Below are 26,227 nucleotides of genomic sequence, written 5' to 3'. Positions count from 1 at the left end.
GCATAGAGTAGATCTATTTGAACAAAGTTCATCTATTTTTCTGTTTAGGTTTCTTGTTAACTATATTCCTTTCTTTTCTAGTGTTGCAACTTTGCTTCCCACCATCAATGTCTTCTCCGAATTCAATACAAGTTAGAGAGCCAACAGTGAAAAGGCCACAGCTTATTTCACCCCCGGTGGATATTTACACATCCATTCTGCGAACAAGCCTCAAAATCAACGACCCTGTAACTATCAAGCTAATCCACAATCGGATGATCAAGTCGGGGATTTATGTAGGTGTGCTCTTGATGAACAACCTTGTCAATTCTTATGCGAAAACCGGGTTTATTAACGATGCTCACAGGGTGTTTGATGAAATGCCTGAGAGGGACACATCGTCGTACAACACGCTATTGTCTGCCTATGCAAAACAGGGTATGATGAGGGAAGCAGTTAGTATCTTTAAAAAAATTCCTGAACCTGATTCAGTTTCTTGGACCTCAATAATTGTGGGATATAATCTATTGGGACAATTTGACGTTGTTTTTAAGATGTTTCTGGAGATGGTAAAACGCAAAGTTGTGCCTTCTCAGTACACCATTACAAGTGTGCTTGCTTCTTGTGCTTCAATTAAAGAATTGGCTATAGGCAGGAAGGTTCACTCTTTTGTTGTTAGATATGGCCTCGTTGGCTGTATATCTGTAGCTAATTCTTTAGTAAATATGTATGCAAAATCGGGTGATCTTGGGAGTGCGTGGGCCGTGCTTGATACAATTAAGTTAAAGAATACTTCTACGTTGAATGCAAAGATATCACTGTACATGCAAATGGATCAGGTAGAACATGCGACGGCTCAGTTTGAGGAGATGAAAGATCGTGATATTGTTTCTTGGAATTTGATGATTGCAGGATATAACCAGCATGGTCTGGATAACAAATCACTGAGTTACTTATCAGAAATGCTCATGGTGTCTCAATTAAAACCTGATCGTTACACTCTAACTAGTGTGTTGTCAGCTTGTGCAAATCTAGAGGAACTAGAAATTGGAAAGCAAGCTCATGCCTATATTATTAGAAACACATTTGATACATCTGGGGCAGTAGGGAATGCGTTGATCTCCATGTACTCAAAATGTGGAGGTGTTGAAACATCTCATAAAATTTTGCTGAAGTTTGGGACGTCCACCATAAATATTATTGCCTTTACGGCTTTATTAGATGGATACGCCAAGCTTGGAGATGTAAATCCAGCCAGGAAGATATTCGACTCATTGGTGGATTGCGATGTGGTTGGATGGACAGCTATGATAGTTGGCTATGCACAGAATGGCCACAACAATGATGCAATGGAGCTTTTCAGATCCATGGTAAAAAAGGGCCCAATACCGAACAGCTATACCCTTGCAGCTATGTTAAGTGTCAGTTCAAATTTGGCTTCTTTGAATCATGGGAAACAAATTCACGCAACTGCTTTAAAGTTGGGGGAGTCGTCCTCAGTTTCTGTGAGCAATGCGTTGATTAACATGTATGCAAAGGCAGGTAATATCAACTGTGCAAGGAAAGTATTCCAACTTGTACGATGTAAAAGAGAATCCGTCTCTTGGTCCTCCATGATCATGGCTTTAGCTCAACATGGACTTGGAGAAGAGGCATTACAACTATTTGAGAAAATGTTGTCATCATATGCTCAGCCTGATCATATAACTTATGTTGGTGTTTTGTCAGCATGTACACACGTTGGATTGGTCGAAAAAGGCCGTACTTATTATCAAATGATGAAAGATGTGCATGGAATTCAACCAACATCGAGCCACTGTGCTTGCATGATCGACTTATTCGGCCGTGCAGGGTTGTTGCAAGAAGCACAAGATTTTATAGCGACCATGCCAATTGAACCAGATGTCATAGCTTGGGGTTCACTTTTAGCGGCATGTAAAGTTCAAAAAAATGTGGAACTAGCAGAAATTGCAGCGGGGAGATTGCTTTCAATCGAACCGGACAATGGTGGAGCCTATTCAGCCCTAGCCAATGTCTATTTGGCTTGTGGAAAATGGAAGGAAGCTGCCGGAATACGAAAATCAATGAAGGATAGAAAGGTGAAGAAAGAACAAGGAATTAGTTGGGTTCAAATAAAGAGTGAAGTCCATGTCTTTGGGGCAGAAGATGGAGGACATCCCCAAAGAGATGCAATATATGGGTCGATGGCTAAAATCTGGGAGGAGATTAAGAAGATGGGCTTTGTTCCGGACACTGGTTCAGTGCTGCACGATCTCGATGAAGAATTGAAAGAGCAGATTCTAAAGCATCACAGTGAAAAACTTGCTATTTCATTTGCATTAATGAATACTCCAGGAAATACTACTATAAGGATCATGAAGAACCTTAGAGTTTGTAATGACTGTCATTCTGCCATCAAATTTATCTCGAAACTGGTTGATCGAGAAATTGTTGTGAGAGACGCAACACGTTTCCACCATTTCCAAAATGGTTCATGCTCCTGCCGTGATTATTGGTAAGAATTGCAAATAATTATGTTGGAGTATGCTAAGCTATTTCCTAGCCACGTACGTGAGTGTTCGACGCTAGAATTGATATCTAACTCAAAGTTATGACGTTCATTCCATGAAGATTAAAGAATGAATTGGCAGGTAAAACCATCTTTTTTGCCTACCATCTTTTCCGTTCCTTAGTTGTGTCCTCAGGTTTGGGCAGCAGGTGTTATTTGTTTCATTTTTGCGTTTACTTTGTTTCTTTGTTCTTGTTCCCGGAAAGACGATGAGACTCACAAGTTGCTTCAGTTTTGGGATCTTCTTACTGGTTAGAGTTTCGTGTTCATGCTTATCTCTTTCTATTTTTCTTTTTTCCTTTCCAGAAAATTAGATTGCGGTGAGGAAAAAGGTATAGTGTGAGAGATTTTAGTTAAGCTTCGGCATTTCTCACATAGACAATTATGGTTTTCAGGTTCTTGGAGGAACAGCTGTAGAAAAAAGTTGCTCTGACCGTAGGGGGGTGTAGATGTGCGGCCAATGATGGAAGTGGTAAAGGCAGCAGCTTCCAGTATATTTGTAGTATATATTATGATATTGAATGTGTTGTGTTTCCTGGAAAAGGGTTTCATTTTTTTAAATTATTTTCAATGGAACACATTGAGTTTTGATTAATTTAGTATATTTAAGCTATTGAAATATTAGGAGGTTGGTGTCTTTCCTCAATATTGGAGGCCTGGACGATGGTTAGACTTGTATAGTGGTATTGGATCTTGCGGTATCGAAGCTATGAGCAGAGGGTGCTCTGACGTTCAATGTCACTCATGATGGAGCTTTTGCTTGACTTTATTTTTTGAAGCTAATAAAAGGAAGATAAAACATCTGCATTCACTGCGATCCTTTGTTGACTGATTTAACCATTAAGATTTAAGCCTGAGAGATTTCGGAATGCAAACCAATTCATGTGACTTGGGACTCTTTTATACGAAGTATGTTTGTCTTGATTATGTCTTCTCTGTCTTAAATTTCATTGGTTTATTTGTGATTTATATGTAAAATTTGTGGAAATGGATCCGCCAAATAGCATCAATTGTTTTCTTGACATGTAATCATGCATAACGTCCGCATAAAAATCTTTTTTACATGAATACTTTGTCTTAGATATTTTTATTTTTACTTCTTTTTTTACGAATATTATTGCTTCTTTTTCCTTTCTTTTGAATTAGAAGAGTAAATTGTTATAACTAAGTCTCGAACTCATCCTAAACTTGAGACCTTGACATCAAATAAACTATAAGTTAGCAGCTATTACTTCTATGCTTTTGTTTTTAATTTGTTATCCACCAATTGGTTTTATACCACTCTTCTTCTACAGAGTTTTCATACTTTACTGTATGGTTAATATATGTGAAGAGTGAGTAAAAAAATGTCCTAAAGTTAAGTTTGAACCAGAGAAGCCTGAAATGATCGGTTGAATGCTTGTATCGGATATTCATTGAAGTTTCGTTTATTCTTGTTAGATTAGAAAATAACACGGGAAATTGACCTTCAGTCCTCAGTCGTCGATTTTTTTTGTGTTCAGTCCCTGAGTACTTTTTTATTATCATATTTTCACATGATTACCACATTTCCACATGAAGTGTACCACATTTTGTATGACATAGTACTACAATTTTGTGGGTAGGGAATGAATCCAAAGAAATGTTTTGATTGGAGATTTTTCACCAACTTCTCCAAAATAACACGGGAATTTTCTTTTTTTTTTCTGATTTTTCTTCTTTTAACTTGATTATTTAATTCCTCCTCCGTGCCCAAATGTCTGCTCTTCAAAAAAACCAAATAATATTTTCCTGAAAACAAAATCAATGCAAACTCAGAGAATAAGCAAATAAAACCACATTTTCAAGTTACCAAAGACTACAAAGTATGCCAACAAGTGAACTCTTGTTATTCTCAGAATCCCGAAAAATTCGAAGATGAACATATTGAGTTTCTTAATTTGATTAGAATCCCTTAAAAAAAAAATCTCAAATAAGATGGAATGTTGACAAATTTTGGAGTGTGTTCATGTTTAAATATATTATTTTAATTTTAGGTTGCGTTTGGTTTGAAGGATAAAATAAACTAATAATTAGTAAGTAAATGATAAAGAAAATGGTTGTTGTAGGAATGTAATATATGATGTTATGTTTGGTATGATTTTTATGTCTAGGATAATTTTGAATTTTTTGATGAAAGGACAAAATTGTCCTTTTTTTTTCTTCTTCCACTCCGGCGACGGCGGAGGTCCGGCGACGGCCGGCGGCGGCGGTCTGTCGGCGGCCGGTGGCAGCGGAGGTCCGGCGAACGACGGCGGACGGCCTGCGGCGGTCCGGCAACGGTGGCGGCGACGGCGGTCCGGTGGTCGGTGGCGGCGGCGGTCGGTGATCGGTGGCGGCGTGGTCGGCGGCGACGGTCGGCAGTCGGTGGCGGCGATCGTGGCGAGAAGTGGTGGTGAGTTTGGATATAGGAGAAAGGTAAAATTAGAAAATAGGAAGGATTAACAGTTGGATAAATAATTCTAGGGAGTGAGGAGGTATTATTTTAACCTACCTAATATAACCTAATCATTCATAAGAGGATAGACTTGGTTAAATAATAATCCGTACCAAACGCCCCGTTAAAGTTTTAAACATGTCCAAAGAAAGTAGGTGCAAGATTCTCTCGTCCATTTTACTAAAATACAAAATTCTACCTCAACATTTATAATATTTACCTTTCCAATCCTGCTCGTCCAGCCCTCCCTCTTACAGTCTTACTTCTATATGCACCTACGCACATACTAGAGCTTGTTAGTGTGTGTATTTCCTTGGAATAAATTCTTGGTATGGGTTGGGAAAGGAAGCTCTCACGAGGGAGTTTGGTGAGACCATTTTTAAAGAATCATTGGCGGGGGTTGTGTAGCGGTAATGTGGGCTTGCACAGGGGAGTTTTGGATTCGGCTCCGCCAGTGTTACCGGCTTTTGATTATGATCCGAAGCCTTACAAGGGTCCCTTGGCGGAAGAGGTTTTAGAGAAGCGAAGGAAGTATTTGGGTCCCTCGCTTTTCTATTATTACCAAAAGCCTGTAAGCCCATGCTCCTCTCTGTCTGTGTGTTTGTGTTTGTGTTTGTGTTTGTGTTTGTAATCACATGCAGTGTGTGTTTGTGAGTATTTTTTTCCTCCTGTTTTTGGGTTTGTTCAGTTTGTGAATGGATATGGATGAAGATGTGAAATGATGCTGGTGGATTTTCATTCTTCTGTTTTGAAGAATTCTGCTTTTGTGAATGACAGTATGATCCTTGAGAATTTCTGTAGTTTCTTATCGGCATGATTCAGCATTCCTTTTTTGACAAGTTACGTTCTTTCTGATGGGTGGCATTATTTGTGTAATTGCTGAAAATTTTTGTGATTACTGTCTTAACCAGCTCAAGAACGCCGACTAATTTATTCTGGAGGAATGAACATCGTATTTGATGTTTTTTCCATTATGTGTTGACATGGATTGACAATTATCGATAGGATTAATTGTGATGTTTGGAGAAAAGCTTCCCAACTGATTGTCCATTCATTTTCTTGTGTGTTTCTATGCAGTTTTATTTTAAGTAAATGTATATTAACTTGCTAGAATTTTTATATCCAACAGCTCAATATTGTTGAAGGGAAAATGCAGTATCTGTTTGACGAGAATGGAAGAAGGTATCTTGATGCATTTGCAGGAATTGTTACAGTGTCTTGTGGTCATTGTCATCCTGACGTGTTGAATGCCATCATGGAACAAAGCAAGCTTCTTCAACATGCAACCACCATTTACCTACATCACGCAATATCTGATTTCGCAGAGGGTCTAGCATCTAAAATGCCTGGAAATCTGAAGGTCTTCATAGTTCCTACCTTTTGGATCTTTCACTACATGGTGGCTTCTTAATTATTTTACGTTTATGTTTTAAGAGAATTTTGAAATGTTGTTGGATGTGATGAGGTTTAAAGAATGATTGAAAGTGTTACTGGAAAATAAATGTGTTGTAACTTATTTGTAAAATGTTTACTTCATGTTTTCCTTCTTAACCCAACAAAGAAATGTCCCCTTTGTCTATTCCGATTCATCCAGAAAGGTAATGATTAATCTTTGAGATTCATTAGATGATGGAACGCCTTTCTAATAGCTGTTGTGCTACTCTCAAATTTTTTTGGTGTTATTATACTTTCGTTACTTCGTTACAGGTATACCAATCCATTGCAATATTTTATGAATTCTGATCTTTGACTAGTGCTCATGATTAAGTTCTTCTTGAAATGGCAGGTAGTGTACTTCGTTAATTCGGGGACTGAAGCTAATGAACTTGCTATGTTGATGGCTAGACTATACAGTGGCCACCTTGGCATGATTGCCTTAAGAAATGCATATCATGGTGGAAGCTCTAACACTATTGGACTGACAGCTCTTAACACATGGAAGTACCCAATTCCTCAGGTCATTTTAAGATTAACTCAGTTTTGGCTCTACATGCCTTAAAAATTAAATACACACACATATATATGATTTATTTGTTTTTAACATTTTTATATAAGTTGAAGCTTTCACAAGGTGTGGGTCTCTGTGTTTTTTTCAATCAACTTTGCAGGGAGAAATCCACCATGTTCTAAATCCAAACCCATATCGTGGAGTGTTTGGGTCTGATGCCAGGTGTTATGCTGAAGATGTACAAGACCATATTGATCATGGTACTTCTGGAAAAGTTGCTGGATTTATTGCTGAGACGATTCAGGTCTATGGCACACTTCTGTTTCCATCTTGTGAAACGGTGTTTGGCCGAGTATTTGTGTTGAGTGCATAGCTCTTGATTATGCTCTTTTAAATCTTTGTTTACAACAGGGGGTAGGGGGAGCTGTTGAATTAGCCCCTGGATACTTAAAATTAGTTTACGACATTATTCGTAAAGCTGGTGGTGTTTGCATCGCTGATGAAGTGCAAACGGGCTTTGGTCGTACAGGAAGCCACTATTGGGGCTTTGAAACCCAAGGAGTCATTCCGGATATAGTTACCATGGCTAAGGTGTTGGTGGCGATTCTATCTACAGTTTCTTTTTGTTCAGCATGAAGCAATCTTCTTTGTAGCCATCTTTGACATTCTTCCCGACTCATTTGACTAATTCTGTGAAATTACAATGGTCAGGGCATTGGCAATGGGTTGCCGCTAGGTGCTGTTGTAACAACTCCTGAAATAGCTAGAGTTTTGGCTCAGAAAATTCAATTCAACACCTTTGGAGGCAATCCTGTATGTTCAGCTGGTGGACTTGCAGTGATCAGAGTTCTTGATAAGGAGAAACGTCAAATTCATTGTGCTGAAGTTGGTTCACATATAATTCACCGTTTGAGGGATCTTCAGCAAAAACATGACAGTAATTCTCTCTTCGTGTTTTTTTTTATTAATTGTCACGTTCCTTCAAATTTCAAAAATTTCTACTGTTTAAAACGAAATTTAAATGCACAACATATCCACTAGTAAGACTCTCCAGATTACTCTCATATCTTTGTATATGCAAATCTTTTGCACTGAATTTCTATGCCAAAGAACTTATCTCTTGGAAATTCATAAAAGTGCATCATTTCATGCCTTTATCTATCAATTTAGGTGGTTTTCTGAAGAACGAGGAAAGAAAAAATTGACTTGGTTGATTAGTTCATTTGAGTATACCGAGAATTTACAGGATATTGCTATGAATTTTCTCTATTTGACTATATTCTTTTTGCTGGCAATATATAATAAAAGTTGGCTGGAACTCTTTTATTTGCCAGTAATAGGTGATGTGAGAGGCAGAGGCTTAATGGTTGGGATAGAACTAGTGACTGACAGGAAGCAGAAGATTCCAGCCAAGGCAGAAACTGCAGTATTGTTCGAGAGTCTTCGAGGTTTGTAAAGCATCTGAAAGCAATCCCCTAACGAGGAACACGTGAACTCTAGTTATATATTTTAATTTCGTGTTTTGCTATAACATATTCTTGAGGTTGATTTTTTTTATTGCAGAACTTGGTGTCTTGGTTGGTAAAGGTGGACTTCACGGGAATGTTTTCAGAATAAAGCCTCCCATGTGTTTTACCAAAGATGACGCAGGTACCCTATATAATTGTTACAATATCATTTTGGTTCTATGAGAAATTGCGGGACGGTTAATAAGTTTGAAAAACTCTTCCACGTGATGGATTATTATGTTAATTTCACGTTCTACTCTCGAGTTTATGACCTAACATTAGTGCTTGAGATCGAGCATTTATTGCAGTAACTTGATTTCATGAGATCCCACTATTGATTTTTCAAGTTGTCAAACGTTTCTGTTTGTGCAGATTTCCTGGTTGACGCAATGGACTATGCCATGTCAAAGTTGTGACAAATTTGTCACTGAACGCGGATGACGAACGAATCCCTTCCAGATAATAAATTTGCACGTTTTGAGTAAGAAAATTGTGTCGAACTCCCTGCAGATCTCAGATTTATCTTTTCCCATTTGCTGAAAGTTGTAAAAAAATGTGTGCGTAAATAAGTCGACTTCTAATGTTCACTGCATGGATAGTGCATACGCATGTCTTCGACAATGGTTTTCCACAGTAAAATATTTGCTTCAGCATTGGCATGTTTAAACCATGCTCATGGACAATTTCTCGTCACTACAGAATAGAGAAACTCGAATCTTACGATGGGTCATGTACCGTCGCTCGGCGCGTCTACTTACATCAAACCATTCACAAGGAATGCTGGCACAAGATTTTCATTTTACATATTAATCAGAGACCCTCAATACAAAGTGTGAAACATATCTGGTGATCAAGTCTTGTAGACTTCAGAAGTATTCATAAAGAAGCTTCCCAAAACAATTACAAGCACAAAATGGGAGAAATGGAAGCAAAACAGAAATAAAGAAAATAATAAAGTATTTGTACAATTCCTCTTGACAGGCTACTTAATCATATTCACAGCACAGGACATCGATCATAGGAAGCCGCTCAAAAAGGAAGAAATTCTCCAATATATTATAATACTACATCAGGAATCAGCTAAACTGGAAGCTTAAAAAGTGTGTGACTAGTTTGGTTCGCAGGGGCGTGAAGACCAAAGAGAACTTAAAGCTCGAAGATGCTGCAAATACTCCCCCAACGCGAGAAGGCCTCTAGCAGCTTGGGGAGGCTCCAGAATACGAGAAATCTGCTGCAGAGTTTCTTGTCTGAGATGATCTGCCTGTTTTCAGGATCAAAAGAACAATGAAAACAGTATATGTCGACAGTAGTTTGCATTTCTTACAGGGCAGAGTAGCAACGTAATCTCTAAGGTTAGGCGACGGGTCTCCATTCGGAACGAACTCATTATCGAATTAACCCGAATTCGAACTCGATTTTTTCATTATAATTGGTGTTTATCATATTTTTTGGAAAATATATATATTGAAGAAATTGGAGTGTGTTTGATTATCGTTTGTAAATAATATATTATTTTATTACAAAAAATATATAATATAAAATATATGGAGTTAGTAATATAAATCTGAATTTTCAATCGTGTTTTTGGTATTTAAAAATTGTAAGAATATAATATATTCAGTTATAATTTTAAAAAAGAAGTAATAATAGATATCCCAAATGTGGTGGAAATTTTAATAAAAATAGGAGTGAGACGGTCTCAAAATATTTATTTGTGAAACGGGTCAACCTTACCGATATTCACAATCAAAAGTAATATTCTTAGCATAAAAAGTAATTTTCTTAGCATAAAAAGTAATATTTTTTATTGATATCCCAAATAAGAGATTCGTCTCACAAAATACGACCCGTGAGACCGTCTCACACAAGTTTTTGTCTAAAAATAGTAATGTGATTCTCGAGATCATCAAAACACTAAATTAATTAAGTTTAATTATCTCATAATTATATAACAAAGTATTTTGATTATTTTTCTTCAATTGAACAAAAATCAAATAAAGTTTGAAATTAATTTATATTTCAATGAATTTAAATTCTACAGGTTAAGTTACTTTTGCACTTAACTTGTGTATACTAAAAACCACAAAAGCTTGAGGTGTGGGTTCAAGGCTTGGATTTTCATTTGGGGGGTTTTTCAGTTTTAGGAATTTGTGGTTTTATTATGGAGAAGGAAAGGGGGTGTTGGTGTGTAAAACGAAACCAAACATGCCCCATATGTTTGAAAAAATTCTAAGCATGCAAGCCTATTTTTGTCTACGTATAATTGTAAACACGAGAAAGTACAAGATATTACCTGACCAACAAACCTTACCAGAGCTTCCAACTTCTCTATGGCAGCAGTAATCTGTGGGAGGTAGTTCCCCTCACCTAGTCGACCAGCGCCAACTGCTTCGACTACAATGTAACGGAGTTTTTCCATTCCCTGAGAAAGTGCATCTTCTGCTTGCTGACAATTTTGTCTAAGATTACAAACTTCAAAATGTTGTTGTTCAGACATGGGCTCTAGATGTGGCAATAGAACCTGATGAGAAACACAAGTTTTGAGAAACACAAGTTTACAATCACTATTCAATTTGTAGAGCCAAGAACACAGACAAATATACTGTTACGTAGCAGCAATTGCCTTTGATGTCATGTGTTGTAAACATCTATATGCCACAATGAATCAAAACTCAACATTTGGACCGCGGTACGCTGTGAAGTATTTGAGTTACATCGTTATAAATAGGTTTAACTCTTGATACATTGACAAATTTTTATTCTCAGAAATAGTATTGGAGTCAAGACCGTGTATTTGATTCCTGTCATTGCAAGTGAACAATTATAGGTCTTATACAGTACATAAGATTCAAAATGCACTTCTACTGCCACTCTTGTTATAGTAACAAGTTCTCAATCCGTATACTTGTGTGCTTTCTTGAAAGCAAAGACTCGAGGTGTTAAAATAGGGAAATTATTCTAACAATTCGAAGGCATGTTATCATCACCTTTAAGAGTTCCGAAGGCCGAAAGCCCCCAATCCACAAGAAGAATCGTTCAGCTGATGTTTTCCACATTCCAGACATGAGATAGAACACATCAATCCTAGCAGCTGTTGCTTTCATTGCAAAGAGATCAGCATAATGCTTTAAGACACGCTCGACGAGGATCGACAGTTCCATATCTCCAACATTTGATTGTAAAGCATTTCTTATATCGGAGATTTGTATGATTTGTTCTTCCACCCAGTGTCCATACTCCATCTCAAATGCAGTAATACCTTAATGTTCAAAGAAGGGAAATCAACACATCTGGTTAAGAAAATAATTGAGATTTGGCACACTTCAGTGCATGTTATTATCACAAACCTGGGTTTATGGTTTCGGAGTAGCCTAGCTGGCTGGTATCTAAACCACCACCTGCATACAAACCCTGCAGCAAAATTAACTCCTTTATGTGTTGTTTGGCTCGAACTTTCAGCAACATAGACGATTGTGTAAATAACAGTACTGTTTTTTTTTTTTAATCTTTACCTGATGTCTGGCTCGGCCGAGCTCTTGCTCTAATTGAATAAGTTTTAATTTACTACTTTCTAACTGCTGGACATAAGCCTACAAAATAAATTTTGTATCAGCCTGATACCTTTCTACGAAGTCGAATTTCGACATATACTTTTTGACAAAGTGCAACACTGCAATGACATCCTAATACCTTTTTACGAAGTCGACTTTTACGAGCAGCCTCACGGTTTTGAGCTAGGCGTCTCAGTGCCTGAAATGATAATTTCCTCAGTTTTGTGGCCAATAATGAAGAAATATAACATCGACATAACAAATTTAATGATACAACTCACAAGAGAAGCTATAGTTTAGAAAATGATACAACACAGTCTACAAGTGGGCGGGAAACTAAATCAGGTGAAAGAGTACAAAATACTCTGTAAATGACCCATGCAACAAGAATGTTTGATGTCTTGTTGAAACAAAACCAGCAAAAACAAAGAAAATAACAGAATGTCTACCCAAATTTACCTTATCAGGTCGTCTACTCACTTCTTGATCATATTTACTGGAAGGTCCAACGGTTCCGTGTGAAGTCTCCTCTGACTAGAAATACAGATATGAAGCAAGTTAACATATGCGTGGCACAACCTGAGGAACTAGTCGATCGATATACAGTAATGACATTTCACAAGACTGAACAGAACCTGATTGTCCAGCTTGCCTTCTATCTCTAGAATCACTGGTGGAGATATGTCTTCACAGTTGTTCTCTTTGAAATCTCCCCACATAGTCATTTGATGGATAGGCTCATATATGTCCATCCGTCTCGAGGGAACAAAATGTGTCGATGTAGAATTCATTTTATTTTGACTGTGTGTCCATTTAAACTCATCAGGAACTACCTTAATTTAATTGCTGAATCGATGAGAAATAAGAGACATAGTTTAACTTAACTACATTTACAATTATAAGATAGAAAAAGAACAGAATAAGCAGCTCAAGTTTGGAAACAAACACCTTATCCATGCTCAAAGAGTGCACCTTTTCTTAATCGATTCATTTTCACAAGAATTGCAAAAGCTTTGATGATGCAGTCAGGCATGCAAGTAAAATGTGTGACACGTTGATTGGCTAGAACCGACTCCCCGGAAAAGAATATTGTATCACATTAATTGCTTAATTAGTTAATCTAAACTATTGAAGAATGTCAGCTTCATTTGGTAATCTCATGAAATTATGCTGAGGTGAGAGGAATCTAATCTGATCGGATTAAATGAATTCTTGAACTGGTTAGCGCTGAGCCCTTTATTCAGATCTAATACTACAAATCAACCAATGATCTCCTGAATCCAATCCTGAAATCCCATTTCAAAAAGCATAAAATTCCTTGTATCAAAACATTTTTCGCACAACATTCGTTCAAATCGAAAATCATACTTCACTAGTAAACATTTTATATCTTGTATGTCCTTAAGGCTACTCAAAATATCTCGACGGGGTAACTAAATATCACTTCCCAGAACAAAAGGTCACTTAAATATGAGGATCGAAAGCCACAAGGAGAAGACCAAAAATCTTTATTGCCCTTCTACCTGAAAGGGAATCAATAGGCAACTTGTCCTTGTATGGATTATGAGGCAGTGGATAGTTTAATATGGTACTTAACAAGAACATTCAATCAAAACAAGAAGACCAAAATCATGTACAAAAGAATCACGCACTTCAGAAGATGCATAAAATATCATCACACAAGCTAAGGTCAACAAGCGCTTGCACTAATTACTGCCCAGTTCCTCGAAGGTTGGAGTCTTTTAGATGAAGAGAACCGGAGAAATCGTGCTTGAAAAAAAAAAGAGAAAAAAAGTCAGCTATTCTCTCCTTATTTTCGTTATTAAAAGAGAGATCAAGTATCGAATATCACCAATATAAATTATTTGAAACGAGAAAGAGCGAAAAGACTGAACAAAAAGAAGAACTCAAATCAAGAATCTGCAGAAGAAAACTCCATTCAGTACCCAAACAAAAATCAATTCTTTATATATATATATATATATATATATATATATAAAATATATTTATATATATATCAAACCATTTTTATTCCTTTCAAGAAATAAGATACCTCCAATGGAAAATAGAAAGAACCGCTAAGAGAAAGATAAATGGAAGAAAACCCACTACAGTGATGCAAAGGCCATCTTCCATGTTAAGTTCGCTGTTGAGAACAAGAAAGAAGAAGAATATAATCTGATGGGAAACGCAACCTCTCTCCTTCAAATATTTATATTTAAATGCCTTTAAAAATAAAAATAAAAATAAAAATAAAAATAAAAATAAAAATAATATATTAGAATATGTAAATTACCATGCACTCATCACATGTTACTCTATAGAGTTTACCGAATTTGCCACTTAATTTACAACCTTTTGCTACTTTGTCCCCCTAATTCATACAATTTTGTACGATCGAAATTCGCAACTTTTAAATAAAATAGCAAATGCTCGGTCTAATAAATTTTTTAGACAATCAACTTTGTCTAATTATATTGTAAATACAATATTCACCCGACTTGATGTTGTCACGCCCCGAGCCCGGACTAGTGCCTGCGTGACTGCACAATGGGCCCCTATAGCAACTACTGGTATTCGTCCCCGCTTTACGAAAATGATTAACCCAAGTTGCTATAGAAGTCCATTGTAAGTCATTATAAACTCATTTTAAATTTTTGATTTTTTCGATGTGGGACAAGGGTATCACAGATGTAGTGATAAAACATTAGAAGGATAACACTAGGGTTATAAGTTCAAACAATCTCGATGATAAATAAAATTATTAAAAGTTAGATCGATTCAAGTATGTATATGTTACGATCGTATCTGGATTTACCTTGAGAAAAATCATTTTCTCCTGGGTTTAGTTGGACAAAACTAGATAACCGAGTTACCCAATATACATAATATGTTAGAATTCAAGACTAATTAAAGGGCATTTTAAATTTTAAAACGATGACAAAAATACTTCAATATGTTTCATTATTTAATTTTCGGGGAGAAAGTATACCAGAAATAAGGAGGAAAAAAGTTAGTGTTTATTACATGGTTGACTATGACACATGCACATCATATGATAGAATCGCTATTAACACTCACATCATGGATGACACTCATCTAACAGATATACAATTTTAATATGTTTTTCAGCAATTGTGTTTGCTGTTGATGTGACACTAAAATATTGATCGTGATTAAACATATCAAAATTGTACATCCATCTGTAGACAGTTGGTAGACATCAAATCAAAATTATATATATACATACTTCTGTGTCCATTACTGAGGTTGACGCTCGCCTATTGGATATACAATTTTGATATGTGATGATAGTTTTGTTATGTTCTCCATCAGCATGACATACTTCTGTGTCCATCACTGAGGTTGACACTCGTCTATTGGATACACAATTTTGATATGTTTCATCATATCAAATAGGCGAGTGTCACATTAATGGTGGACGTAGAAATGAGTATGATTGGTGAGCTACATAACAAAAATATATACATGTGTATGTGTTATTGATATTATTATTTATGTGGGGATCGAAGGTGTAGTACGTAAATGTGTTTGTTTGACATGAAGTGGTATGATATTATAACTAAATAATAATTAAAATTTATGACATTATTTTAATTTTCTTCCCACTAAAAAATATGCAAGAAGTAAGCAAAACTGTATTGTAGTGTGTTGTGCGCACCAGGTCACTCTCACTACAATTTGCTCACTTGCTTGCCCCCTTTACCTCATCGTGCAAATCATTCCCCACCATCCGACATTAAATTAAGCATAATTGGTTATCAAATAAATTTCTTATAAATAAATTTCTTATAGTAAATTTATTTTAAACATTAAACACTCTCTTGAACAGTGATAAGTGATTTCATCGATATTACGTGTCATCGTTGAAATAAGTTCGTTGCATTTTGTCATTGATTGTAATCGTATTAATTTCTTTTGACTGGTGTTCCAAGTTATATGTTTAACGGTGATTCACCTGGGTCTAGCCATATTGATATTGGCTTAGAACTGATGTATTTCTTGGACTGCTATATAATTTATTAGTTATATGTTTACATCAAAACTTGATATGATGAAATTTATCAAATAATAAATTTAGTAACTCCAAAAAAAAATATTGAAGAAAATTCCTATGAAAATTGTTGTCATTCCCTCAAGAAAATTCATTCTCAACTGCAGGAAATTTCAAATATGAAGTAAAGTAAATTCTTATTAAATTAGTGTTTATTGAGATTGTGCACTTTCACTTTGATTTTTTTTTTTTTGGGTAAGATGTTTATTATTTCAAATTACTTTAAATTTGATTATATTTTTATTGTTTTAAGGTTAAAACACAAATCACATTATTAGTAATATTTTATTGTAGCAAATATAATAATCATTTTTGGACGAGTAGTTCTCTTGTGAGACGATCTCACGAATTTTTATCTGTGAGGCGGGTCAACTCTACCGATATTCACAATAAAAAATAATATTTTTAACATAAAAAATAATATTTTTTTTCATGGATGACCCAAATGAGAGATATGTCTCATAAAATACGACCCGTGAGATCGTCTCACACAAATTTTTGTTTTTTGGACAGGATTATAAAAATTTAAATAAATGAATCAATACTTAAGTGTTATACGTGGCTATGGAGGAGGGGCTATTAAAGAAAAAACAAATGGAAAAATGGCAGATGTAGAACGAGTAATCAAACCAGTTATAATGTTGAAGAAATTTGATAAACCTAGATAATGATAATAAAATATGATTCAAGCAACCTATGTCACATCCCGAGACCGAAACATATTGACATCCGTCATTGTTTAATAATAAGATTTTTTCGAAAATTAATAAATATATTAATTAAATGGTATAATTTTCTTATGCTTATTTACACATACACGATTTATTTCTCTTAAATTTAACAAAAAAAAATGCCTATTTTGGCCTTAAATCAATTTAATATAATGATTGTAATGCTGTATTAACGAAATAAAGTTTAGTATCATCAAATTGAATTTCTTCTAAATTACAGTTTTATTTTATTAATATTAGTAAAATAGTCTCTTATTTGAAAATACATTAATAAAATGTTTATTTTTTTATATATATAATCTTTCAAAAATATATCATTTCATTGAAAATTTTCAATGTAAAACTACAATGTTTTTGTTTTAAGATCTTAAAACTAAAATTGATTCTAATTCAAATCATTTCATTATTTTATGTGTTGGAATCGAGTTAGAGTTCAGATGAGGAGTGAATAAACCTTCCTAAAAAAATTCTTCAAACTTGAGATATAACAGTTCGTTCTTGAAATGTTAAAAAATGAACGATTTTGATTTTATATCAAAGTGGAAGAAATCCAAAATAATCCATCAAAAAACCAGTTAACATGTCATATCAAAATATTATTTAGATATATGTAAATATCTTATCATTTCTATATTTTATATACGCATTTAACGACATTATTTTTATTATATGTAACTACTTTCAAATATAACACGTCATTAGATTTTATTATATGTTGTATTCAAAATATGAGAATTTTTAATTGATCACATCCCCTATATTTATTATATTTGAAACATACTTTCCTCGTCAAATGCAATGCATATACGCAAGTGTCAAATTCATTAAATACAGAATATGCGAGTACGAAAAACCCGTTAAAATATTTTATATCTTAAAATCACTGTGTGACAGACGAATATGCAATTTAGTTTTAACAAAAATTTGTGTGAGACGGTCTCACAGATCGTATTTTATGAGACATATCTCTTATTTGTGTCATCCATAAAAAAAATATTACTTGTTATACTATGAGTATTATTTTTTATTGTAAATATCGATAGAGTTGACATGTCTCATAGATAAAGATTCGTGAGACCGTCTCACAAGAGACCCACTATTTAGTTTTTATATATATACCTTGAAAAAAACCATGTAGTTAAGGTATATCAATGGAGAGGGCTAAAAGGGTGTTTGAAGGGGATGACGCGATGAGCATTGAGTTTTAAATTATTGTTGTTGTCATTTCGCGGGAAGTAAAGTGTCGGAAACAAACTACGGGTCGTTTTCAACTTAAAAAGTTTCTTACATCAATCCTAATATTTTTATTTTTTTGTTTATTACATAACAATAATGTAGCAAGTATGTCTTTTGAAAAGGGGTAATCACGAAGATTCAAATAATCAAGAGTATGTATGTCTTTTGAAAAATGGTTTAACAGATCTTTTTGCGTAAGACGAATCAAACCAATTCATAACTAAAATGAAAAGTAATGTTTTTATCACAAAACGTAACATTTTTTCATGAATCAGATCGGGTTGGAGATTTATCTCAGAAAATTGATATGTGAAACCGTCTCATATAAGTTTTTGTGAAATTAATAATTGGAAAATCGATTTTTTTTTTTTAAAAAAAAAAATGAGTTAGTGATATTTGCAAAGCCTTGGAATAAGCTACAAAATTTGCCAACCAATCAGCGGTCCCATTCATCTTCCGTAGGTATGCACGATTCTTTTTGGACATTTTGTACTTTTTATTTTCTTGTTATCTCAAAAAAATACAGTGAAAGTGTATTTGTTAGGTCATAACTATAAATGGAAAACTTGATTCCAAAAAGACTATTTATTTTTATTTTTAATAGGAGAGCCTTCAAACTTCTTGATATTGTGTTCCCGTTTTGGCTTAATAAATCAATCCATATGCACACAAGTTCTACAAGTGGAACTTACTCATTCACGAGTGTAGCCTGTCAAGTTTTAAAAAATGAAAGGATGTCATCTCCACGGAAATTGAAATCTGACAACAAAAATGACGAATTCTAAATATTCGGTTTCATTTGACTATCAAAATGAGTGATAAGTAGAAAGTGTTTTCAATACCGAATTCAATACTCCTATCAAAATTCAAATAGTTTAATGGTCATATTGTACAAAGTGTTTTCAATACCGAATTCAATACTCCTATCAAAATTCAAATAGTTTAATGGTCATAATGATTTTTTTTAACAACTTCAATAGAATTGTACACCTTTCGAGTTCTATAAGTTTCCACGGTGTACTTTCTTCTTATTTGATTCAAAATTTCATCACCCAATTGTTATATTTCAAATAATTGGCGATAAGTTAGTTGAACGCAATTGAATCAACACAAATAAAATTTATGAAAAATCAAAATATGTCAATCAATCAACCAATCAAAGACATAAATCCAATTCTCATCATCTTCTATTCGTCAACGATGAATAAATAACTTGGTGCTTGAGATTTGGAGGACTGAATAGAACTTAAAAATTTGGACTCTTCGAATAAACGTCACCATTTTTTTCATAATATAGCTTTCGAAAAAAAAATCATCTCTATTTAAATATTTTTCAATCAAGAAGTCTACAATATATTTATTAATTTTACATCAATTCTCTTGTCATCAACACTGAAGGAAGCATGTACCCACTAAAATGTCTCTTTCTAAAGTTAGCCCCCCGGCCGTACAGCAAGGTAATCTAGGGAAACTCTCACCATTCAACTTTTTTATGTTAGTAATCTTCAATAATATTAACAATATATTCTTTATTGAGTTTTTTCACGGTCGTTGTGATGACTCGAGATTTTAAAGCGCGAACACATAAACGATTGACACAAAATTTTATTATTAGTTCAAAACATATCAAATCAAAAGCTAAGCGACGAGCTCGAATTTACACCTAAATGTATTTAAGTTTCAGCTTGATGGAGCTCGAAGTGATGCAAACTCACAAGACATAAATGTAGCTGCTCATGAGTACAAACCTCCAGCTCATAAACTTGAATCTTTAACTCGAAGAAGCTCTATCCATATTGTCCTAAAATTACCAAAAAATGAGCTGAAAGATTGGCATAATTAAGGTGCTAGAAGTTACCTTTTAGATATGTGTTAAAATTCGATCGACTTCCTATATTTTTGTTATGTTTCTCTCCCTCTGTTTTTGCTCGCTCTGTTCCGATCCGTTACGCTCAGTCTATAAAGTTCTTAATCTGGAAGACACGGTTATGATTCAAGTTGGAAATTAGAAGAATATTGATAAACTTAGTTATGGGCCCACACCGTGGATATAAAACAGTGTCTTTGGCCTCATCTTTTAGAGGACTAACATATAGGGACATATCAACATGGATAACAAGATGAATTTCAGTGCTCCACTTTGTTCAGATATTCTCTGGTCCGTTCCGATTTTTTATTTTTGTCTCTATTCATGTTCTTATATGACGAGTCTATAAACTAAGTTTCGAAAGCTGTCCAAGTTATGTAAAACTATGTCTATATGTATATATTATGCTATTGTCGTAATCGATTGGTATCAACTTACTGAGTGTTTCTTCAAACACTCATCCATTTAATTCCCTCCCCAGATAAGATCAAGAAATAGGTGGACAAATAAGAACAAAAGACGTTCAGGAGATGGTAATATATAAGTCCAAAATCTGAAGATCAATCATATGCACTTAATTTTATTATTGGCTCTGCTATAATTTTCTTCTGCAACTATGTCGTGTACTCTTTTGAATTTCTATTGTTAATGTAAAGACAAAGTTTATTTATGAAAAAGACTGGTTCTAGATATCTGTTACGAGAATTATTGTTTTCAATTCTTATTGTTAAACAATGATGAATGTCGATATGTTTCGGTCTCGGGACGTGACAGTGGTCGCTCGAAGCATATTTTATTATCAGTACCTACATTTATCAAGTTTTTCCACATTATTACTGGTTTGATTACTCGTTCTACATCTGTCATATTACTATTTGTTTTTTCTTTATTATGTTATTGTTTCACATAAGTATTTATTAATATCTCTAGTCTGAATCTAACTTAATGATTTTTCTCTTTGTTTATTTTTTTCATTTTTCGACACTCATATAAATGCTTTAATTGTCATATTGGTTATATCTAAAAAAAAAATAAGATTTCAAGTTATTTTAAAAAGAAATTATATAACTTAAAATGTTGGAAAGCATTTGTAAATTAATATTTAGATATGAATTTTTCAGTTGTGTTATTTTAGCATTTTTTTATTAAAAAAAATAATAAAAGTAATCAATTCATGAATCATGTTTTGAATAACACATTAGGTTTTGTATTTAACAAATATAAATAAAAATAAGAAAAAAAATATAAAATGTATTCATTTGTTGCATATAATTCATAACACGACATCGGTAAATTGAAATTTGTAATAAAAAAAAAATCGTTTAGAAAATCTTATTTAAAAATTTTAATAACTTAGCAGAAAAATTTTGATTACCTAAATTACTGGTTACAATAACATCAAATTGAAATAAATGATAAAAAAATGTAATTAGATGTTAAAAGGAGAGTCATTTTATCTTTGAAATTATTGAACTCACATAGTATAATAGAAATTGTTTTTACTATAAAGTATTGGTTTTACAGAATCTTCGGCACTAGGGCATTGAAACCGGGCGCCTAAGAGCATCTAGTTAGGAATCAAATCCATTTATGTTTCCTCTTCTTCCGTTGTCGTAAGATTTCATTAAAATATTTTGTTTTATACAATCATGTCACTTCAACGAAAATGATTTTTTGCAGCGCACAAATTTTCTTTCTGCGGCACACATTGCACGCTACACAACTGCAAGATGTTGAAAGTTCAAAATTATCCACAGAAAATTATCCAAAAGAGGAAGTGAATAATGTGCACATTAAGTGATCGTTGAGAAACACAAAAGGATGAACAAATAAATGCAAAACAAATATATTAGTAAACTAGACTGATGATAGAAAATAAAATAGACACAATATTTTTTTATGAAAGTTCCGAATGTAAAAATCATTATATGTCTCTCCTTCTTATTTTGCAAGAAAGATATCAATAAAAACCCGACTCAGATGATGTCACACTTTCAATCCGAGACTCTAGAAACAACTTAACTCAATGTTTTTTTATGACAAGTCACAAACCATATACAACAAACTTCATAAACACAACAAATCATAGTAAAAATTGTGTGAAGAGAAAAGAATGAGTTCAATGAATGCAACTATCGGTTCAGGCACAAAGATCTCTTGAGCAGATCTGATTTAAACTTTGAACCGGTGCCTTATGAATATCTCCTATAATGATCAGAACATAGAAAGCTTTGAATACGAGCTTTAATGGTGAATGATTGATGAAGTCTTCATCCAATATTTTTAGAGAATAGGGCAAAAATCTTTGGGTGAATAATATATTTTGATCAAGTTTGGTTCGAATCAAAACTCGAGTTCGAGTAACGTTCGACATGAAATATCCGAACATATTCGCGAATTATTTGAAATATTATATTAATAAAGTATTAAAACTCGCAACCAGCTCACGATTATCGAACAAAATAAACTTGTGCTCGAGTTCAACTCAGATTCAGTATTTTCGAATACAAATTAACCAAATATTTTTCAATATCTCCAAAAACCGGGAACGTCAAGATTGGTTTACACCCCACCCCATACCACGTACTAAAATTTTATTATTAAAAATTATTTTAATAGATAAATATATTACCTACATACATCTGATATATATATATATACAATATATGTAAGTATATAATTTCTAACGGTATTAGGATCCTTGTTCTTTGTAACCCACGTAGTTTATTCCACCATGTCATTGAAACCGTCGCTGTTATCAAAACTTTTGGTCCATTTATGTATTGTAAGAGTTAACCCATAATTAATTCACTTGCAAAATGATCACATTCAATCCACTAAATTAACTAACCCTTTTTATATTATTGATTGATTTTTTATATTTATCCTTAGAAATAAATTAAAAAGCCAAAAGTCAGAGCCTTTGTATACTTTATAAATATATGTGTATTTATATATAGACGACCTTTCGAATTCTGTAGTGACAGTAGTCAATTTACTCTTAGTAATTAAGTCAAATATATGAAGAAGAAAAAAAATGTTGAGGTACAATGATTATTTTTTTATCTCAACATTTTTTGTGTGGGTAGATCGATTAAATCAGTGTTTGGGCTACTATGTAATTTAAGATATTTGAGTTACACCATTACCATTGTTATAGTTTTAGGGTAAAGCGGCAAACGTTCGGTCTTATTATTGGTATCAGAGTCAATGTCATGAAGTTCGATTTCTATTGATTGCGAGGAGTGCAATTATTGAGAATGAGATTGTTGAGATATAATAATTGAATCTAGTTGGTAAACCAATCGAACTATGACGCTTGGGCTACTATGCGATTTATAAGATTTGAATTGCACAATTATCATCAACGACAACTTTTGGTAAAGCGACGAACCAAGTAAAGTTTGTTCTATATATCTAATTTTTATTTCAATAAAAATCAGACTAATATTTTTACACAAAAACACTTGTGATACTGTTTCGTCATTAATTTTTGATACGGATCTCTAACCCAGCCCATATAATGAAAAAATATCATTTTTATGTCAAAAATATCATTTTTATGTCAAAAATATTATTTTTCATGATATTTATAAATCATTTCAACTCGTTTATATATATATATATATATATATATATTACTACGAAAATATAACAATTTTAATTGTTGTCCAAAATGACAGCAGGTCTTGTCCACTTATCATATCTATTCACCGTGATCACTCTTGAGGTGGTGTTAAGATTGATATATGAACCTTATTCATTTCTAAAACCAGTTTAAGTTTCAGGAATTTTAATCAAATCGACGTGAGACAACTAACACACTCTCTCACCCCTGGTATTGAACATCTAGAACAATCAACATGATACAACTAACACAACCTCTCATCCCTAGGAATGAACATGTGGGACTCTAGAGCGTGAAGTTTACAAGACAATATTGATAGGTGAGAGTATGTCAAAACTTATATATATATATATATATATATATATATATATATATATATATATATATATATATATATATATATATATATATATATATATTCTGAATACAAGTGCTTAGCATTAATTAGTTCCAAGTTGGCTTCGCTTTCAGGTATTTGAATCTTTTTCTTTTTCTCTTTTCCTCATTGAAGTCGAACTTCAACACGAATAGGGTTAGTTAGGACATGGTGGTGATGATATTGAAATGCACACACACACACACACACCATAATAATGGAGAAACATTGGCTGATTCTAAAGGGATTCTCCTTTCCATATTCCCTCACTGTTGTGTGTTTGAAAAAAATGAAAAGATACGTCACACAACACAACCATTTTCGTATGCCTTTTGCTTCGAAATGTAATCGTGGTGCTTCTTGCACTTTGTAAAGTTCTTTCCCACTAACGGTGGCTAATGTGTGCCAATGAAAATGGAGAATATTCACTCCAATTTTGAATGAGATCCTTTCCCATGAGTTTGGATTTCTAGCACAAACTGATCAACAGGGTACACTACTCTAAAAGTTATATGCCTTTCCATTTGTCCTTCATGCCTGTGTATTTGTGCTGTGCTGCCCTCTCTCTCTCCCTCCTTTACGGAAGATGACTCGAATCCAAGACCTCACACATAAAAATAAATAAATAGTTATAGCATCGTGGCCGGTATGTCGATTGATTAGTTATGGGTGCGTATTCTTATTGTGCAACTCAAAATTTTTTAAATAAATATCATTCATCACTCGTTACTCTACTAAATGAGATATCCAAGTTGGTGGAGTACGTGAACGCTTGACCAATGATCATGTGTTTGATTTCATCTATCAACATCATCTCAGAAGAGCATGTTGCTTGATTAACGTGGTTTACGAGCTATAAAAACAAAAAAGTATTACTATTCAAGTGTATATAAATTGTGTATCGACTATTCGAAGACATACTTGCAGAGAATCACATTCTAACGCACACATGATGATTATAACAGTTAAAAAGGAATATGGCATTGTGGATCACACTACTTGTGGTATTAGTTCAATTAGGCATATTCAATTCATATTTCACTTTTATAACTCAATGACCTTCGTGTAGCATAGATTCTCAATAGCTCTTACGTAATTACTCTTCAATTTTCAAAATATTTACCTTATTTTTTAGCCTTCTTTTTTATTCTATTTGGGCCTAGACCATTGAATCAATGCTGCTTTATGTCCACGAAAGGTTGAGTTTGTTAGGGTCCAAAGGGCCTGATAAAGGTTGGGCCCAACTTCTAAATATACTAATTACACGTTAAATTTCTCTCTCTGTTTTTTTTTATTTAAAAAAAGGGCTGATAATTAGATAATACAATGCCCATTTTTTTTTTTTTGAACAATAAACATTACCGATTCTATGAATACATAGATTAGGTGAACTACTGAATTTTAGTATGTCAAATAATTAGCATAATAAATATAAAAAATATATATCTTGTGAGATAGTTTGACATATTTTTATTAATGAGATAAGTTAATTGTGCTTATATTTACAATAAAGCAAAAACTTGTGTGAGACGATCTTACGAGTCGTATTTATGAGACGGATCTCTTATTTGGATCATCCACGAAAAATTATTCCTTTTTATGCTAAGAATATTACTTTTTATTGTGAATATCGATAGGAGTGGCCCGTCTTACAGATTAATATCCGTAAGACAGTCTCACATGACATGAGACTTACTCTTACAATAAAGTAATAATTTTGGTATTAAAAGTAATATTTTTTTATAAGTGACCTAAATAAAATAAATGTGTAATAAAATCGACTTGTGAGACCATTTCACAAAATTTTTTATGAAATAATATAAAATACATGTGTCCACTTCCACTTTTTTTTTATTGGTAAATATTATATTAATTAGCAAATACAGCACATGTATTTGGAATGCAAAAAATCTCTTATGTTTTCAGGAATATGATTTTATTCCATCATCATGGGTATTAATCATATAAAAAAATATCTCTTGAAATAATAATAAAAAAATAGACAAAAATAATTTCATAACTGAAAAACTATATATCTATAAAACATAAAAACTCTTGTTAGATTATTTTATAAGTCTTCGATCATATTCATAAAAAAATATATTTTTTTATTGTACGCATGAATCAGATCGACTTGTTTTACAATATATATTATTTATTAAAAGAAAAATCGACTCATATGCATGCAACACATAAAACGATGATTAATTTATAATATAAAAAAAATTTTGTAAAACTATTTTATAAATTAATTTTGTGAAATGAATATTTTATTTAGATTATTAATTACAAAATATTATTTTT

The 26,227-nt window shown here is 33.4% G+C and overlaps 3 protein-coding genes across 13 annotated transcripts; 2 read left to right on the top strand and 1 right to left on the bottom strand.

Annotated features, from left to right (window-relative positions):
• Positions 1–30: 30 nt before the first annotated feature.
• Positions 31–3,451, top strand: LOC140837004 (pentatricopeptide repeat-containing protein At2g22070). Of its 3 annotated transcripts, none has more exons than XM_073202950.1 (2): positions 31–2,799; positions 2,944–3,451. In XM_073202950.1, exon 1 carries the CDS (start codon positions 108–110, stop codon positions 2,496–2,498), a length of 2,391 nt encoding a protein of 796 aa, XP_073059051.1. In that variant the 5' UTR covers positions 31–107; the 3' UTR covers positions 2,499–2,799; positions 2,944–3,451. The 3 variants fall into 3 exon arrangements, with proteins under 3 accessions (XP_073059051.1, XP_073059053.1, XP_073059052.1); XM_073202952.1 differs by having other exon boundaries at positions 31–2,805; XM_073202951.1 differs by having other exon boundaries at positions 31–2,812.
• Positions 3,452–5,192: 1,741 nt separating this feature from the next.
• On the top strand, positions 5,193–9,126 carry LOC140837007 (alanine--glyoxylate aminotransferase 2 homolog 1, mitochondrial). The gene is made up of 9 exons (XM_073202954.1): positions 5,193–5,574; positions 6,133–6,363; positions 6,790–6,960; positions 7,112–7,255; positions 7,363–7,542; positions 7,663–7,888; positions 8,286–8,399; positions 8,515–8,601; positions 8,832–9,126. Exons 1-9 carry the CDS (start codon positions 5,335–5,337, stop codon positions 8,873–8,875), a joined length of 1,437 nt encoding a protein of 478 aa, XP_073059055.1. The 5' UTR covers positions 5,193–5,334; the 3' UTR covers positions 8,876–9,126.
• Positions 9,127–9,378: 252 nt separating this feature from the next.
• LOC140837008 (transcription factor TGA4) lies at positions 9,379–14,208 on the bottom strand. 9 transcript variants are annotated; one of them, XM_073202960.1, is made up of 11 exons: positions 14,064–14,194; positions 13,863–13,930; positions 13,663–13,780; positions 12,646–12,811; positions 12,470–12,544; positions 12,150–12,209; positions 11,972–12,049; positions 11,807–11,870; positions 11,447–11,718; positions 10,753–10,980; positions 9,379–9,720 (listed from the first exon to the last, which is right to left on the bottom strand). In XM_073202960.1, exons 3-11 carry the CDS (start codon positions 13,674–13,676, stop codon positions 9,568–9,570), a joined length of 1,110 nt encoding a protein of 369 aa, XP_073059061.1. In that variant the 5' UTR covers positions 13,677–13,780; positions 13,863–13,930; positions 14,064–14,194; the 3' UTR covers positions 9,379–9,567. The 9 variants fall into 9 exon arrangements, with proteins under 9 accessions (XP_073059061.1, XP_073059063.1, XP_073059060.1 ...); XM_073202962.1 differs by lacking the exon at positions 13,863–13,930 and having other exon boundaries at positions 12,646–12,856; positions 14,064–14,204; XM_073202959.1 differs by lacking the exon at positions 13,863–13,930 and having other exon boundaries at positions 14,064–14,204.
• Positions 14,209–26,227: the final 12,019 nt, after the last annotated feature.

The sequence above is a fragment of the Primulina eburnea genome, chromosome 7, assembly GCF_022965805.1.
Source record: "Primulina eburnea isolate SZY01 chromosome 7, ASM2296580v1, whole genome shotgun sequence".
In the NCBI taxonomy this organism is placed as follows: Eukaryota; Viridiplantae; Streptophyta; class Magnoliopsida; order Lamiales; family Gesneriaceae; genus Primulina; species Primulina eburnea.
Note: the sequence above shows the minus strand (reverse complement) of the source record. Positions and strands in the feature narration are given on the sequence as shown.

Bases quoted from the DNA above. Each gene is read 5' to 3' on its own strand.
- LOC140837004 (XM_073202950.1), top strand. From the start codon at position 108: ATGTCTTCTCCGAATTCAATACAAGTTAGAGAGCCAACAGTGAAAAGG.
- LOC140837008 (XM_073202955.1), bottom strand. From the start codon at position 14,146: ATGGAAGATGGCCTTTGCATCACTGTAGTGGGTTTTCTTCCATTTATC. The intron at 12,210-12,469 runs GTAAATTTGGGT...TTATCATTTCAG, and splicing joins TGAGTAGACGACCTGATAAG to GCACTGAGACGCCTAGCTCA. The intron at 11,719-11,806 runs GTTTGTGATAAT...TTGAACATTAAG, and splicing joins CTCCGAAACCATAAACCCAG to GTATTACTGCATTTGAGATG.
- LOC140837007 (XM_073202954.1), top strand. From the start codon at position 5,335: ATGGGTTGGGAAAGGAAGCTCTCACGAGGGAGTTTGGTGAGACCATTT. The intron at 7,889-8,285 runs GTAATTCTCTCT...TTTATTTGCCAG, and splicing joins TCTTCAGCAAAAACATGACA to TAATAGGTGATGTGAGAGGC. The intron at 8,400-8,514 runs GTTTGTAAAGCA...TTTTTATTGCAG, and splicing joins ATTGTTCGAGAGTCTTCGAG to AACTTGGTGTCTTGGTTGGT.